The 16,023-nt window shown below is 38.2% G+C and overlaps 4 protein-coding genes across 6 annotated transcripts; 1 reads left to right on the top strand and 3 right to left on the bottom strand.

The window, feature by feature from the left end:
• Positions 1–1,457: 1,457 nt before the first annotated feature.
• LOC116006730 (endoglucanase 5) lies at positions 1,458–4,240 on the bottom strand. Its single transcript, XM_031247220.1, has 5 exons — positions 4,019–4,240; positions 3,702–3,914; positions 3,257–3,457; positions 2,899–2,985; positions 1,458–2,710 (listed from the first exon to the last, which is right to left on the bottom strand). The coding sequence occupies exons 1-5, from the start codon at positions 4,238–4,240 to the stop codon at positions 1,547–1,549; spliced, it is 1,887 nt and encodes a 628-aa protein (XP_031103080.1). The 3' UTR covers positions 1,458–1,546.
• Positions 4,241–5,850: 1,610 nt separating this feature from the next.
• Positions 5,851–9,111, bottom strand: LOC116007271 (mitochondrial import inner membrane translocase subunit TIM17-2-like). The gene is made up of 3 exons (XM_031247907.1): positions 9,003–9,111; positions 6,502–7,365; positions 5,851–6,246 (listed from the first exon to the last, which is right to left on the bottom strand). Exon 2 carries the CDS (start codon positions 7,224–7,226, stop codon positions 6,528–6,530), a length of 699 nt encoding a protein of 232 aa, XP_031103767.1. The 5' UTR covers positions 7,227–7,365; positions 9,003–9,111; the 3' UTR covers positions 5,851–6,246; positions 6,502–6,527.
• A 785-nt stretch (positions 9,112–9,896) lies between these two features.
• Positions 9,897–12,835, bottom strand: LOC116006267 (putative late blight resistance protein homolog R1A-10). The gene is made up of 2 exons (XM_031246570.1): positions 12,133–12,835; positions 9,897–12,006 (listed from the first exon to the last, which is right to left on the bottom strand). The coding sequence occupies exons 1-2, from the start codon at positions 12,803–12,805 to the stop codon at positions 10,007–10,009; spliced, it is 2,673 nt and encodes an 890-aa protein (XP_031102430.1). The 5' UTR covers positions 12,806–12,835; the 3' UTR covers positions 9,897–10,006.
• Positions 12,836–12,886: 51 nt separating this feature from the next.
• LOC116006268 lies at positions 12,887–15,525 on the top strand. Of its 3 annotated transcripts, XM_031246572.1 has the most exons (4): positions 12,887–13,025; positions 13,452–13,760; positions 14,211–14,341; positions 14,648–15,525. In XM_031246572.1, the coding sequence occupies exons 2-4, from the start codon at positions 13,536–13,538 to the stop codon at positions 15,348–15,350; spliced, it is 1,059 nt and encodes a 352-aa protein (XP_031102432.1). In that variant the 5' UTR covers positions 12,887–13,025; positions 13,452–13,535; the 3' UTR covers positions 15,351–15,525. The 3 variants fall into 3 exon arrangements, with proteins under 3 accessions (XP_031102432.1, XP_031102433.1, XP_031102431.1); XM_031246573.1 differs by lacking the exon at positions 12,887–13,025 and having other exon boundaries at positions 13,300–13,760; positions 14,675–15,525; XM_031246571.1 differs by lacking the exon at positions 12,887–13,025 and having other exon boundaries at positions 13,305–13,760.
• The last annotated feature ends 498 nt before the right edge of the window (positions 15,526–16,023 follow it).

The raw sequence follows: 16,023 nt of genomic DNA, 5'->3' as shown, positions 1-16,023 counted from the left end.
AGCCGCGAGCCATTGTGCAAGTGTGCAACACGTAATTAATTTGGAGCACTGCACTAGTACGCGGTGGTTGGACATTCAAAAATCAAACTACTATAATTACCACGATAACATCACCCCACTCATATAACCATACTTTATAATGCTTCATTTTTTAATAACTATTTAATTAAGACCCATAAATTTTATTCAATAATCGTTATCAAAGTACTTATAAAAATGTACAAATGATATTTTATGTTTAATTAATATATAACTAGCAAGTTTAGTCATCGTTTACCTTATTTAAAAGAACCAAAGCACAAAATTCATGTTGAATATGTTGCTTGATATGCACCCAATATCTGCAAGAAGGCAATTTAAAAAATAAAAAATAAAAAATAAAAAATTAAAGCATTAATCCCAAGACGATCGATCTGAGTAATCTTAATTATGGGTGCATAACAGCATATGTTATTATGTGAAGCAGCATGTTATTGGCACGTGCATGAGAGATGTGGAGGTGGATAAAATTTAGAGATCGATGCTTCACAGCTAGCTTAGCTAGTGGCCAGCTGCCTATTTTAATCGCGTTCGCGGACACTTAAAGAAAAAAAAAAATTAATATGAAAATTCAGCTTATTAGAATTGACAAATTAAAAAAATGTACGTATCTGGTGTGCCATTAGTGAGTAAGAAGAGGTAGGTAGTGCCCAACCATAAGTCCAATAATCGCCATTCATGAATCATGAATCAAATCTGAAAAATATATATTATTCATTATTCATGAATGAGTATGAAGTGGTAGGTAGTGCCCTGCCTGCTAACCCAGAATCATGACCTTTTTTTTTTTTTTTTTTTTGAATATTACTAACTCTCTATTACAATGCAGTATCTGTTCATACAAGAGTCAGTATTGTTTGCACTGAGGCTCGAACCCACCACCTCTCGCATAAAAGGAAGGGTTTGATGCTACTGAACTACAAGGAATCATGACCCTTTAATTCTTAGAAGGAGTTTGGTAGCATAAAAAGTTCAAACATTTCTAAAATTTTAAAAGGTGAAAATTTTACTTTCATGGACTAAGAAAAATTCGGGTTAATATGAATCTAATTTTGATATTTAAAAAAAAAATAATAATAAATCTCATCGAGGGAGTCTCGATTCACTTGAAAGTTTCTATATTTATTCGATTATTACAACCCGACTTTCCCAAAATGTAAGGATAACTATAGACATAGATGTTCAAAGTGCGTGCAGTAGTGTATATGCTTTTATTTTACTCCAATCTTTGTCTCGTGAAACTTACACTCTCAAATTTGCAATTCAAGTTGAGATGGCTGGTGAGTTTTTTGTAATTAATTATAATTGCACATTTGCACTGCTTGAAATTAAAATGCTTGTCAAACATTTTCTCTAGATAAGAAAAAAATTAAAATTATATATTGGCACTCTATTGATAATTATTGGTAGAGAAATATGATTGTTTTAATTAAATTAACCACAACAAATAATAATAAGTTTGTGTTGATTAAAGAAATGAAACAAGAGCAAAATGATGGTGAGTAAATTAGATATGGTAGCTTAGAACGGAAATCTTGGCTTGAGCACCACCTTGGATATAAAAAAAACTGAGTTGTGAACCAGGTTTGAGTACTGTTTGGGGAAGGTCGTAGGTGTTGAGCTGCTGGCACGGTCTGAGCCCCCATATAGACCCAGAAAGGTTTTCAATCCTGAGTTTCAAGTGGGTGATTGGCTTGAATGAGACGTTCTTGATCACAACCTTGTGCTTGTAATAGCTTTCCTTTCCCACCGTCCATGTAGAAGCGATGGAGTGCATTAACTTAACAACATCTTGGGGTTGGGGTGTGTGTTTGGTATGAGAAGCCACCGGCGGGGGGCCGGCGGGTGCATATGGTGCAGAGAGAGAGTGCAATTTGGAGAAGAGCCCAACAAGTGGTGCAGCGGCGGACAATGTTGGCTCAGTTTGTTCATAGTTGGAGCGATCATCTGTAAAGTCATCCTGGTTGGTTGGACCGCCGACAAGAGCGCCGTATATGACATTTGGATTTGGTTGAGGGCGGCGGTACCATTTGTCGAACCCCTCCACGCATCCAACGCTGGAGCGGAGAACCGTGATGGGTGAGATGGAGGCGCCTCTATGGTGAACGTGGGCAGGATAGTTATGGCCATATCCCACCAGGTAACTAATGGCTTTTGGATTGTTACCCAGAATGTAGTCGGCCTGTGATTTAGCAAAGTTGAGGATTTGTTGAGGATAGATTTGAGGGGCTTCAGGGCATTTTACAATAGCTTTGGCCTCAGATAGATATTGAGAGTAGACAGCGAGGAGAAATGCGGCAGAGGAAACGTATTGCATGTTGTTCCATTCACGCACGTAGATGAGGCCAGCGGGAGTGAGGGCTACATTGTAGGCGTCACCATTCTTCTGCAGACAAGCACAGGTGAAGTAGTCTGCTTTCGCCTGATATTGCTTCAGTACTACTGTTGCAGCAGCAGCAGCATATGTTTGGGCTTCGCCATTATTATGCTGCAGCTGCAATGAAATCTTGGAGAGAAGGACTTGAACGCCCGCATATTTGTTGTCCCAAGAAAACTCCCTCACTGCCCATCCAGTTCCGCCCAATGACCCACCATTTTCAACTACATATTTAAGGTAGTAGTCCTCCTTTGTTGCACGATACAGCCAGGCCGCTGCCCAAAGCAGTTCATCCTACATACATACATTCATTTACAGATAGATAAGATCCAAATTAAAACTGTACTACTGATCGATAGATGATTGAGAAAATAATTTAATTATTTTAATGGAAAATTAAAGGCCCCGCCCCGCCCCGCCCCGGGAACTAACATGCAGCTAGCTACGTGATATGAATTGAAGTATGAAGTAAGTGTACTAACCGAATAGCCAGAAGATGTATAGAATTGACGGGCACTTGGGATTGCATCATCGTACAGTCCCCTGAATCTATCAGCAAACGAGAAAAGCTGCATAACACAACATACAGGCGTAATCAGTATCCGATCCGATAGCTATATATACATACTGCATGCATTATATTTATATATATATTAATTACTATACGTACGCCATCATCATGCATTGCATATATGTTGGTAGCTCCGATCCATATATATGATCGATAGATCATACAATATAATTAAATTAATTTTGGTTGGTTGAAAATTGAAATGTATATATAATAGTATAGTGTTGGTTGTGACTAAACTCTAAAGCTACGTTACCTACTATATATACCTGTTTTGCATGGACTAAGAGGAGATAAGAGTAGGAAGAATCATAAGGTTTGAATGCTAGAGAAGCAGCAGCCATGGCAGCTGCAGTTTCGGCGGCGAGGTCCGATCCTGGATTCTTGGGATCAAGCTTGTATGCAGTCCTAGGGGTTGTCATATCTTCTGCACGCTCCCAACAATAGTGATCAGATTCCCCATCTCCCACCTACATTACATACAATTCCATTACCATTATTATAGTATATATATTAGTCAAAGCTAGCTAGCCACGTACGTTCTCCATCGACCTGAGTAAACGCATAGTATGTATGTAGTTTGTATATTAATATTCCGTGGTCTAATGATGCAGGTGGCCAAACCATTGAATTTATATATATATATATATATATATATATATATTCAAGAAATGTAACATTATATTGCTGGTGGGGTGGGGAAGAAAGTGAGACCTGTGCCCAGAGAAGATTAGGTTGAGTGTGAGCTTTAATGAAGTAATCAGTTGCCCACTTAATGGCAGCCAAAGTATTGGACATCTGGTTGAGATGAACAGTCTCCTTTCTGAAGTCCACAGCTCCCCATGAAAGCATAGTGGCAGCGAAGGCCATTGGCAGCCCAAACTTTACATGATCTCCTGCATCATAATATCCTCCCACCAACTTCACCTATATATTTCAATATAATGTGATTGAGATTTGAGAGAGAGAGAGAGAGAGAAGCCGGGAGAGAATTGAATTGAATTGAAGGGAAAAATTAAATACTAACTTACTCCTTCACTAAAACCATCTTTGAGTCCAGAATGGGAGCGCCAGTTGACGCGTTGGTCGGGTGGCAATTTTCCGGACCTTTGGGCCTCCAAGAACAGCAAAGCCTTGTCTAAGGCATCACTGTAGTTGAACCCCGCGGCACCCACAACACAAACTAACAACGACAATAATAATATTAATATTGCAACGCCGCCGCCGCACCTTCTACCTCTCTTCATCACCATGTCTGCAGATCTCCTCGATCTTTATTTTACTTCAATTCTGCTCTGCTCTGCTCTCCTCTCCTCTCTCGGATTATATATATATATATATATCTATATCTATATTAAATTAAAACTGCTATACTATATTACTATGAAGATGGATAGAATCGATGTTGCATGGTATTGGTATATATATACACCACGCTTAATTAGCTTCTACAATTAATTATTGTGGGAAGATTAAAGGCCGGCCAGAGGGTGGTAGTCACGTTCGTACGTTGGTGAACCAAACGTTGAGCTCCCCACGTTGTTCACTTGTGCGCACTGTTCGTTTCGTTTATGAATTAAAATATTATTATTTTTTTTGACAAAAAATATTATTTATTTATTTAAGGGAAAAGGACCAAATAGGCCCTCGAACATTTCATTAAGAAGTCAATTAGGTACACGAACTTTTAAAACGTGCAATTAGACCCTCAAACATGTCAAAATAAGGCAATGAAGCCCACGAACAGGTAATTGACATGTTATTACCAGTCATTTGGATTTTCCGGCGACCGGCGACACTTTCCGGCCACCGACGACACAGTCTGGCGACCGGCGACGACCGAATCGTTGTCGGTCGCCATCTCCGGCGAATGGCCGCCTTCTTCATGGTCATGACTGATACCGCAGTTGTGTTGAACTGATACTGCAGTTGTGTTGAAAGGAAACTGCAATTGCGTGGAACATAGGTTGTTTCATCCGTCTGGAACTGCAGTTGTGTTGAATTGATACTGCAGTTGTGTTGAAAGGAAATTGCAATTGCGTGGAACATAGGTTGTTTCATCTGTCTGGAACTGCAGTTATGTTGAACTGATACTGCAGTTGTGTTGACGGATGAAACGGTCTCTGTACCGTGCAACTGCAGTTCCCTTTCAATACAATTGCAGTATCAGTTCAACACAACTGCGGTATCAGTCATGACCATGCAATGGGCTTGGAACAAAGGCATTCGAAATATCAAAATACAAATGGACTCTCAAGACGTACTCAATTGGATTGAAGGCCCAAAACAACCGAGGGGGCCTCTACGAAACGTCATCCACAGTAGGCAATGGATCAATAAACTGTGGATAGTGAGCATTAAACATGTCTACAGAGAACAAAATGTGGTTACGGATGGCCTTGCAAAGTTGGCACTTATCATGGTCAATGATTAGAACCAGTGGCACGATATCCCTCTAATGGTGCATGAGATGGTTCGAAGAGACCAAGAACGAATCCTACTAGGAGGATCATGAAAAATAGAAGCTAGCCTTCTCTTTGTTTAGATTCACTCCTCCTTTCTATATAAAAAAATAGTAATTATGTCTTATTTTATAAATTTTTGTGTCTTGTGTTGTAAAATTTTGTACTTATGAATACAAATTATGTACCTAAATCATATTTAAAAAATAAGTAAACATATAACATTTATGTGTCTAGTGTTATAATTTTTTGTATCTTGTGTTATGAATTCTATACTTTACGAGTATAAATTCTATACCTCATCTTTTCAATCCAAGTGAGTCTATAATGCTAAGTTATGCGTCTTGTGTTGTGTTACGAGTATGAATTCAATACCTCATTTTAATCAATGATCCATAATACTATGTGAACCTTTGTCCATGATATAAATTGCCTAATTTTACCCATATTGATAAGGCTAACATTCAAGGGAGGGAGGAATCGCACTACAAGCTTACACGCACAATCAACAACACAGAAGTGCAGAATGAGCATTTGGTGACAGAGATCAAGAGCATTTGGTGCAGATACAAAATGAAAATATCTGTCTTTACTCTTTTATGTAAAGCACCAAACTCCGTGATTGTAAAACCGGGTATGATGAGCTCCCATGTCTAAGATGATCCAACACAATGAATATAATCTTCTGCATCATCACCTAGTACTAAAAAACAAAGTCATGGCATTATTTCCGTAGACCTCTTAGCAACTTCAGCAGATCAAGATGAACAGCATATCTCCACTAACCATGTGGCAGTCTGCAAAATAAATCAATGAGATGAGGTCAGACCGGTCTTTTTTGGTGTATCAAGTGAATCAATGACAAACAATAAAACAACAAAGGCAGTGACTCAAGTATAAAATGATGGCACACAATTAAGAACTAAGAACATTGCATATGTTGGCACTTCATTTAGTGCTAGAAGAAGAATGAGAAACATAAAGCATAAAAGGACTCATTCAAACTATTGATTCACAAGGCAATGCATACAAATAAAAATAAATAAACTTACCTAACGAGAATATCAACTTCCTAAGGTCATTTATACTCGAAAGTTGGAGCGTTTGGAGCATCGAAACTTTCCAAAACCTTTGTCTTGCTCCCACTGTCTGAATCAGTCTCTTGCTTATTTCCACCACCAAAAAAACCTCCAAACCATGATGAAGATGATGCAGAGGATTCAGCACCAATACCCTCCATACTTACTGGAGGCTGACCAGGCAACTGACCAATTTGCTGACCAGGGAGTTGACCCATTGGATATCCAGGTGCACCAGCCATATTTGGTAACGGTTCCTCCATCGGAGGTAGATTCTGTGGTACACTCATCATTTTATTCAACATTATTCCAGCTCCTTCAATCAAAGCAAGTAATACACCACCAAATAAAGCTGATCTAGAAGCAGGACCTAAACCCTGGCGCATTGAAAGAAACCCACCAGTAGCTGCACCAGCAATAATCGAGTTCCATGGATCCTCTTTCTGCCGGATATAAACCATTGTACAGTCAAAGGTGGAAAACAGTCCACCCCACACAGCAAAACTACCACCAACACGAGGAGCATTCATGCGCACTGCTTGAGTAGCACCAACCAGACGCTCACCTTTAGGAGAGTTATATATTCCTTTCAAGAAGTGGAAGGCTGCACCTCCTACAGCACCCATACCAAAAGCTCCACCAACATCATCAAGGATACGGTCAGGGCAAGGTTCACGAGAGGTCTCCGGAGTCCCCATAAGAGAAAAAAATACTGTAGCAAAAAGCTACAGGCACAATAATCGAACTGTTTAAGAAAATAGGCCTATTTTCTAAGAAGAGGTTCACCAGACTATTGTCTCTGGCAGCAAATAGTATATCAGAGTACAGAACTTTCACCTGCAAAACAAACTCCATAAATATTCAAAAGTCTCCAAACCAAAATCTGGTAATTAAAGGAAGAAATGACAATGCTGTTTGAGCAACTTCAAAGCACATAAAAATAATTGCAATCATTAAAATTATGATTTAAAAACAAAAGGCAAAGGAATATAAGGCAACTACTTTGATCTAACAATTATGCACAAAATGACAAAATAGCCACCCCAAATATGATTTATCTAAGTGGTGCCTGCTCAATCACTTAGATGCGCGATAATTAACCCTCTCAATATAATAATAATAATAATAATAAGGGAAAAGGTACAAATAATCCATCGAACTCAAATAAGCTCCAAATAAGCCACTGAACTCAGGAAAACAAAGCAATTAAGCCACTAAACCGGCGACCAGAATAGACAAATGACCTGTTAAAAATGTTAATTGTTATTTTTTTCCGGTTTAGTGGCTTAATTGCTTTGTTTTCCTGAGTTCAGTGGCTTATTTGGAGCTTATTCGAGTTCGATGGCTTAATTGCTAATTCCCAAATAGTTCAATGGCTTATTTGTACCTTTTCCCTAATAATAATAATAATAAACTGGCCAGTTAAAACCAGCAGCTTTTAGCAAAAAAATCTAATATGAATTTTTCTTAGATGCTCTTTCTAGCTTAATTACAGAGTTCTCCCATTTCTAATTGCAATAGGTAAACCAATATCCTTTCTTTTCTAGATATTGTTGTTTTAAGTCAAAATTTTTACTACTTTATTCTTAAGGTTAATGATATCAAATCTCCACTATCCTTTCTTTATCTTGTTTCAAGTCAAAATTTCACCATCCAATGCAGATTTTTTTTCTTTTTCTTTCTAAATTAGGCAATTTCCCCTTTCTTTTTCATATAATAGACTATATTCACTCCATTCATGTTAGTCCCAAGTCAAACTTCTGAATATACTATATCATAAATGGGAGATTTTTTCATACACACAGCTTTAAAAAGTTTCATACACAATATCTCTTACACTTGAGATCATACAACAGCTGGATTTTGGCCTAAGGATAACCTGCAGCACAACTTCTTTAAAGTGACTGACTTATTCAGCTCTAATATTCACAACCATGTCTTCAAAAATTCAACCAAGCAACTAAAGGCTAAAGCTCCAATTTCCCCATGCTCTCCATCTCTTTTTAGGTATATATAACACTTGAATCAAAACAAAAATTTCTAAGATTAGCTACACATTCTACAGAGAACTAATAAATAAATCAATTATCTAACAGTTAGAAACATCCTATGCCCAAAGATAGGACTTCTCAAGCCATTAACTTATTCAGCTCTGATTTTGGATAACCACGTCTTTCGGAGGCAATTGAAGAAATTAAAGATCTGTGTCTTTCTCTTTCTCGAACTAATCTGAATATAAGAAATGTCTACATCGGGAGAAAAACAAAATCAAAATGTTCTCTCTCTTACTCGAACTAATCCGCGTAGAAGACATATCTATATCGGAAGAAGAAATCAAAATCTGAATAATCAATTCATGAAACCTGACAATGGAAATCGTATAGCAGAGTAATGGAAAAGCATTGAAGATCCACACAAACAGAAAAGAGAGAGATATACGCATATTTTCAGGCAGAGATGGAGCGAGAGGATACCTGCTCAGATGGTGAGAGCTGAAGAGGAAAACCTAGAAGCAGAGGAGATTCGTAATTTGTTATTTGTATGGTAAAACCCGTAGGATGGCCCATTTAGGTCGTTTGTAAGTCGGTAGCTCGATTCGCTACCCGGTTTCATTTAATAATCGTATAATATACTCCTTTTTTTTCTTTTTTTTGAAAACTATAATATACTCCATATCATTGAATAATAATGCCTAAAAATTAGGATAATAACGTTATTTATGAACCCGCTTTTACCTGGTGATTGTTCACCCTAAGTGTTCTTGTATCTTAACTTGACAATTGTAGAAAAGTAAATTATAGTAACTGATGTTATATTTTTATTTATTGTATAGAAAGACTTCCCTTATTTTGTGAGGTTGTTTTCACAATGCTCGCACAAGAAATTTGTTTTTATCTAATTCAATAAAGTGTATTAAATTACAAAAATTTATATTTATTTTATTTGACACTAATAGGTATATTAGCTACAAGCCTACAACCACGTTATATAATGCCTAATATATAATAATATTATAAAGATAACAACTCCAACTAATTTGGTCATGTTGTTTGGTAATTATAAAGTTACAAGTTAAACTCTTTATTTGAAGGGTAAGTTAAATTAATTTTACCCTCCTATAGTTCAGTTCTTTATAGGTTAGGATCATATTACTTTCTTTTTTCTTTTGTCAGTGGACAGTGATTCTAGAATGAGATGGGCTTACACCTAAGTCCTAACTCCTAAGTGAGACAATATTGGATACAATAAAGCGATAAACCAGGTTTCTATGATCTATGAACATTAATGGCTACTACTGCTTATTTAATCAGTTACTGCATATGTGGACTGTGGTTGAAGACAGTCGTAATATGCAGAGAAAACTGTAATGAGTTAATGACAACATAAGATAAAAAACAAATGCTTACGCATCCTACACAATACAAAATGACAACATAAGATAACAAAGCAAATGCTTATGCACCACACGTACAGAGAATCATTTTACATAATTCTGCACAGCAGTGGCATAATTTTCTGTACTTTGCAGTAATGCTATCTGATATTCTCTATCAACAATGATAACATCAAGATCATCCTTCCCTATTATATTCATCTGATCTTGTCGAATTTCAATTGCACAACTTACTGCCTCAGGGCAACATTCATGTAGCTCCAACCTTTTCAGAGTTAGAATTTCCCCAATGGCATCAGGTATGCTACTCAGCGCATAGCATTGCTTCAAAGCAAGGTGTTCCAGTTTTGGAAAGAGATAACTATTGGTTTCCCAGTGCACTAAATCTGTAAGCCCTAGTAGTAGGAACCTGAGTTGCCTGAATTCATGACCATCAACAAGTTCCCACTTTGGTCCGGTAAAGGCATAGCTGGTGAGTTTTAGCACCTCAAGATTGGGTAGTTCACCAAGAAGCTTAAAATATTCCCATGGAAGACGGCTGAAGCTCAAACTTAACTTCTTGAGAGTTGTTGGAAAAGCATCTAGATGGTGTACCAATGGTGGCTCTCCAGTGAATAATTGGCTTGAGCAGACCAGTTTCAGTCTCTCAAGCTGACGCAAGTGAACAAAATTGTTGAAACACTCAGACCAGAGACTCTCAGTTTGGTAACAATTCTCAGTTGCTGAACTTTGAAATGTTTCAGGCCAGATGCTCTCGATCTCATAAAAACTCTGGGAGGCAGAACTTTGAAATGTTTCAGGCCAGAGGCTCTGTGTCGGGGAACTCAAACTGTCGACTATTTCAGAAATGCCCAGTTTTTTTAGATTTGAAGTGGAAGAAAAAACATCCTTGGTGCAACTGGAAAGGCTTAGTTTAGAAAGTGTTTGCAAATTTGGTAAAGGTGAGGACTTAGATGCAGGGTGGGGAAAAGAAACCCAAGTATTAACATGAAGATGCCTAAGCTGTTGCAACTTCCAAATTTCTGGAGGTAAAGTTGGCCCATCAGAAATGAAACAAAGAACCAAACATTGTAGGCTCCAAAGATTGGATATTGATGCTGGAATTTCAGTATCAGAAGGGGTTAGTGCAAGGTACCTGAGGTTGATGAGGTGTACTATCTCATCTGGAAAACTAATATGATGCAATGACATGATGTCTAGCACTCTAAGCAACTTGAAATTCATACTGGGAAGGAAGGAACCACCTGAAACCTTGAAGGCAAGAAAGGAACGGGAAAGTGAAACAACATGATCAGAAGAAGGTTTTATGGAAATGTTTTGACAGTGGGAACTAACACGACGTTGAGTAACTATATCTTGAGGAGCAATTTCTAGGTGCTGTTCCGCAAGCACATGAAGAAAGTTGTCTTTTCTAGACTCTTTGAGACACAAATCACGCAGGACATCATGGATGCGGCAAGTCTTGATTCTTCCATTGATTATCCTTCCAACCATAACCAAACTCCTTTGAATAAGATCCTCCAAGCAGCCCTCTGCTACCTCTTCCAAGCTCTTTTCTTTTGAGCCCTTGAGAAACCCCTCCGCAATCCACAATCTAATCAGCCGCCTCAAAGGAATCTCATAGTCTTCTGCAAAGGCTCCCAAATAGAGAAAGCAAGGTTTCAAATGTTGAGGCAAGTGTTTGTAACTCAAAGCAAGTATATCCAAGCACTGCTTCGGGTCTTCACTCAAAATTGAGCCTATGTTTCTGGCAACGCTCTTCCATCCCTGTACTGTCTTGTTGATCTTAGAGAGGTGCCCTGCGACTACAACAATTGCTAGTGGTAAGCCTCGGCATTTTTCTGCAATGTCCTTCCCTATACTCACCAGTTCATGAGGACAGCTTCCTTTTCCAAAAACTTTCTTGCAAAGCAGTTTCCAACTTTCATCTTTGTCAAACAAATTCAACAGGTGGGGATGGCAATGAGGGTTAACATAAGCTCCTATCTCAGTATATCTACTAGTTAAAATAATGCGACTTCCCTTTTTATCATCGGGAAATGATCTAAACACACCATCCCAGGCATCAGTGCTCCATACATCATCTATAACAATCAGATATCTCACACCTTTCAAACGCTTATACAGTTGAAAAGCTAAGTCTTCATTGCTATTTCTGTAAAGCGACATGGATGGGGGGATGAAGGTAGATAAAAGGTCAAGCAGCATACCTCTAACATTATGCTGTTGAGATGCTGTAGTCCATGCTCTGCAGTCAAAACGATCCTTGAGCCGAGGTTCATTATAAGCTCTTCTAGCAAGGGTGGTTTTACCAACTCCACCCATGCCAACAACGGCGACGACATCAAGATTAGACTTCCGGCCAGTTAGCCTATCCATGATTCTTTCCCATTCCTGATTGAAGCCCACTATATTAGTAGCATCCAGATCTGGAATGGATAGTCCATTACTGATCAAAGAAACCGGTACGGAGGAGTTGTGATTGGTTTGATCCTGGGAAATCTTCTTCGAAATATCATCATCATCTTTGGTGGATTCCATCTCTTTTATCACTAGTTCTAGCATCCGGCAAAGATCTTCACAAGCTTTATTCTGCTCTTCTCCAGTTGTTGCTTGATGAAATTCCCTTACTTTGGAGTCAACGATATCTTCTGCTCTGTATGCTGCATCTCTGATGATTGATTCCATTTGCATTTGCATTTCCTGGTGGACTATTTTGAGCTTTTCATGCCGCCTCTGGATAATGGCCCTCGACTCCAGAAATTCCTGAAAGGAATACATCCTTTTATGCAGTGACTTGATCTCTTTTAGGAATAGATCCGGACTATAATTCAAGAACTGATCCAGGGTGTTCAACATGGAAGTCACGGCAGCATAAGCCATATCTGTCTGTCTTGCTCACTGCTCACCTCTCTGATCTCCCTATCTCGGCTCTCCTGTGACTTTGCACACTGTCCACTCAACACTCAGCACTGTACTGCCTGGCAAAGTTGCAATTGGCTTCTCCTTCTCTCTCAGGACTTTAATTTCACCTACCTAACCCTTTCACTCTCTCAGTCTGCCCACAGCCACAGCTACAGCAATGAATATACTACGGACGCAGGTAGGACATACATAATACAGGTTTTTTACTCCATCAATTTTACTTTGATGTGGTGTGCTTATATTTTTTATTTTTTTCATATGAACCTCAATACAAATGTCTAGATTTTGTGCGGATAAATACAAATGTCTAGATTTTGTCCGGATAAATAAAAAATGAGAGTACACTAACATTTTCTCGGAGTAATAAAAAGCAATTATGTCCTTACGTGGAATGAAGTGAACAGAGTTGTGATAAGGTTGAGTGATACTACAAGTTTTTGTTTGTTTGTTTTTAAATCCTCCATTTTTTTTTTGTTTTAAAAAAAAAATAAAAAATCCTCCATTTAATTCGGGTATGATTAATTTTTATCATACATTTAGTTATTGGTTAATTTTAGAAGTTGGGAGTAAATTTCTATCGGGATATTAGGATCAGTTTGTGCAGCTTCAGGTAACACGGGTCAAATGTGAGGCGGGGATGGTCAAATTACAAAAGGTTTAGTTTTGTTTTTGGATCGGAGGGGATGAAATGAGGAGAGGCGCCCGAGTAAATGGTGGAGATTGCTGTTATCAGGAGGAGGAGGATGATGATGTGTCTGTGGCATCTTCTTCTTCTTCCTCAGTCTTGCGGTTTCCGGCAGGTAGTTTCTCCCTCGCCGCCGTGGGTGACGGTGGTGGAGGGATGAATTATATCGAGCACCCTGTATCTATGATGGATACCCTTGCCGGTGTAGCTATCAGATATGGCGTTGAGGTGATGAAAAACAACGTTTTTTTTATTCTCATTTTTTTTTTTTTTTATGTTGCCAGTATTGGCCTGGTGGGTATAGTATTTGATGTTTCTACCTTCTCCAAAAAGATTTGTGGAAATTGGATATATTATTTAATCAAAGACCTATTTTTTTTGGTATTGAATGTGGTGCTAAGAACCGACAAGTGATTTGGTAGATAGATTCTTATATAGAACTAGAACTCGGGCACTGCAGAGAGTAAATGTTAAACTTGGCGACCTGAAGACCAAAAAAAAAAAAAAAAAAGTATTCTTGTTTTTATGTCTTTTGGGTTTTGAAGAAAACATTTTAATGTCTTGTGCATCATTGTCGTCTATTCCCAGTACATTTCCTCTTCCAGTTTCAATATATATTTTTTTTTTAAATGAAAATTTTCTTTGAATGACGAATCATTCTTTAGTTATATTTGACAGGTGACTGATATTAAGCGAATAAATGGGCTAGTTTCTGATTTTCAAATGTTCGCCTTAAAGACACTTCAGATTCCTTTACCAGGAAAACATCCACCATCTCCCACCATGGCAGATGGTATTGATTCACATGGGTATTGTTCTTGCTTTACTTTTAGAATTTTTATTTATTTATATACAAAAAGTGCCGCAGAACATTGGTGCAATGATAATTTACTGTGTCTAACTTACACCTGAACTTTTGGTAGCTCCTCCAGTTGTGAATTATGTTGCTCATTTGAATTTGGGTTTGAGAATAATAAGAGATTAAGGAAGGTTGAAATTGTGCGATATAGTAAATGTTAGTTATCTCTTGAATTTGATCCGTGGACTTGGTAGTTGTTTAAAATTATGGTGAGCTGAGTGGCTAACTGAAATTTGAACTTGTTTGATTCACTCAGATTGAAACTTTCTCCAGCAATTTGCAGTTTATATGGTATAAAATTGGGAGATGAAGAAGGGTCACCCTTGAAAAGAAGTCCTGCAGCACATGGGAATGGGAATGGCAATGGGAATGGGAAGGGAGAATCTCCTCATTCTGTAGCTGTAGAGAGTGAGCACATGTTCCTGTTTAGCAAATCCTCATCAAACCCACCTCTAAACCCCCGCAGGAAATGCAGAAGCGTAGTTTTTACAAATGTGGAGGAGGAGGATGCATTCTCTCCCAAAGAATCAAAATATTATTATAACAATGACTCCTCAGACAGCAGCAGCCCCCTGGCCCTGGGTGAAAAATTCATGAGGAAACGTCAGAAGTCTGAGTCTGACTTCTTGCGCAGCCCAGAAATGTTGTTGCTCAAGGAAGACGAGTGCAGCAGTGGCGGATTCTCAGCTGTTGGAAGCAGCACAGGCCTGGCTTTGAGACCCAAGGCCGCAGCAGCAGCAGCAGCGGCTAGTCGAGCCATTGCCATTGCAGAGCCTCCTATTGCTATTGAGTCGGTTTGTGCCAACAATCTCACCAGAGTTAGGAGGTCATCCAGCACATCAAATTTGCAAGATTCAGATACTAGCACGTTTACATCCTTGTGGCCAATTACAAAACCAATCTTTGATGGCCTACCTAAACCAATAACCGGTCGAAGCAACAAGGCTGCACTGGATTAGTTCTTACTTCATGTAGATGGGGGTACTACTCCATTTTTCTTTGGGAATAAAAAATTTAAAAAATATATATACATTTTTAGCTCTGGTAGAGGAAGAATGTTAACATATCCCATATAGACAAACACATTCTTTATTCATGCTTCTTAAAACAGGCCATTTCCATTGTTGTGTCAAACATTCAATCTATTGGACCCCAATATAAATATAAATTACGTAAAAACAACATTATAGTACCATACATTATAGTACCATAGACAGCTCGTACAACTTTTGCATTTGTAAATTATGTAAATCAAGACACTTGTTTGGTTCATATGTGCTCCTCGGACTCGCAGCAATTACATTGTAGTACAGATTGATGGGAAGAGCACAATTTGGCTTGAACGCACTTTTTTCATTACACAAACACAGTAGCTGTTAATTATGCACAATTTTTGTAAACATAAATTTGCACATTGACATTATGATATACTCAAACTCAAATCAATGCTTTAATTCCCAATACCACTTGACCACTTGTACAAGATATCATAATATTTCATGGCATGTCAAAGAAACATCTTCCTGCCTACAAGATTGCAATAGCTGTGATTTACAATTAAAAATAAATAAATAACAGAGAGTTTGTAACAAGGACTGCCAGAGAAGGAGAACTCCATGTGTATATTAGTTC

This window comes from Ipomoea triloba, chromosome 15 (assembly GCF_003576645.1).
Source record: "Ipomoea triloba cultivar NCNSP0323 chromosome 15, ASM357664v1".
Classification (NCBI taxonomy): domain Eukaryota; kingdom Viridiplantae; phylum Streptophyta; class Magnoliopsida; order Solanales; family Convolvulaceae; genus Ipomoea; species Ipomoea triloba.
This window is presented reverse-complemented; position numbering and strand designations above follow the sequence as displayed.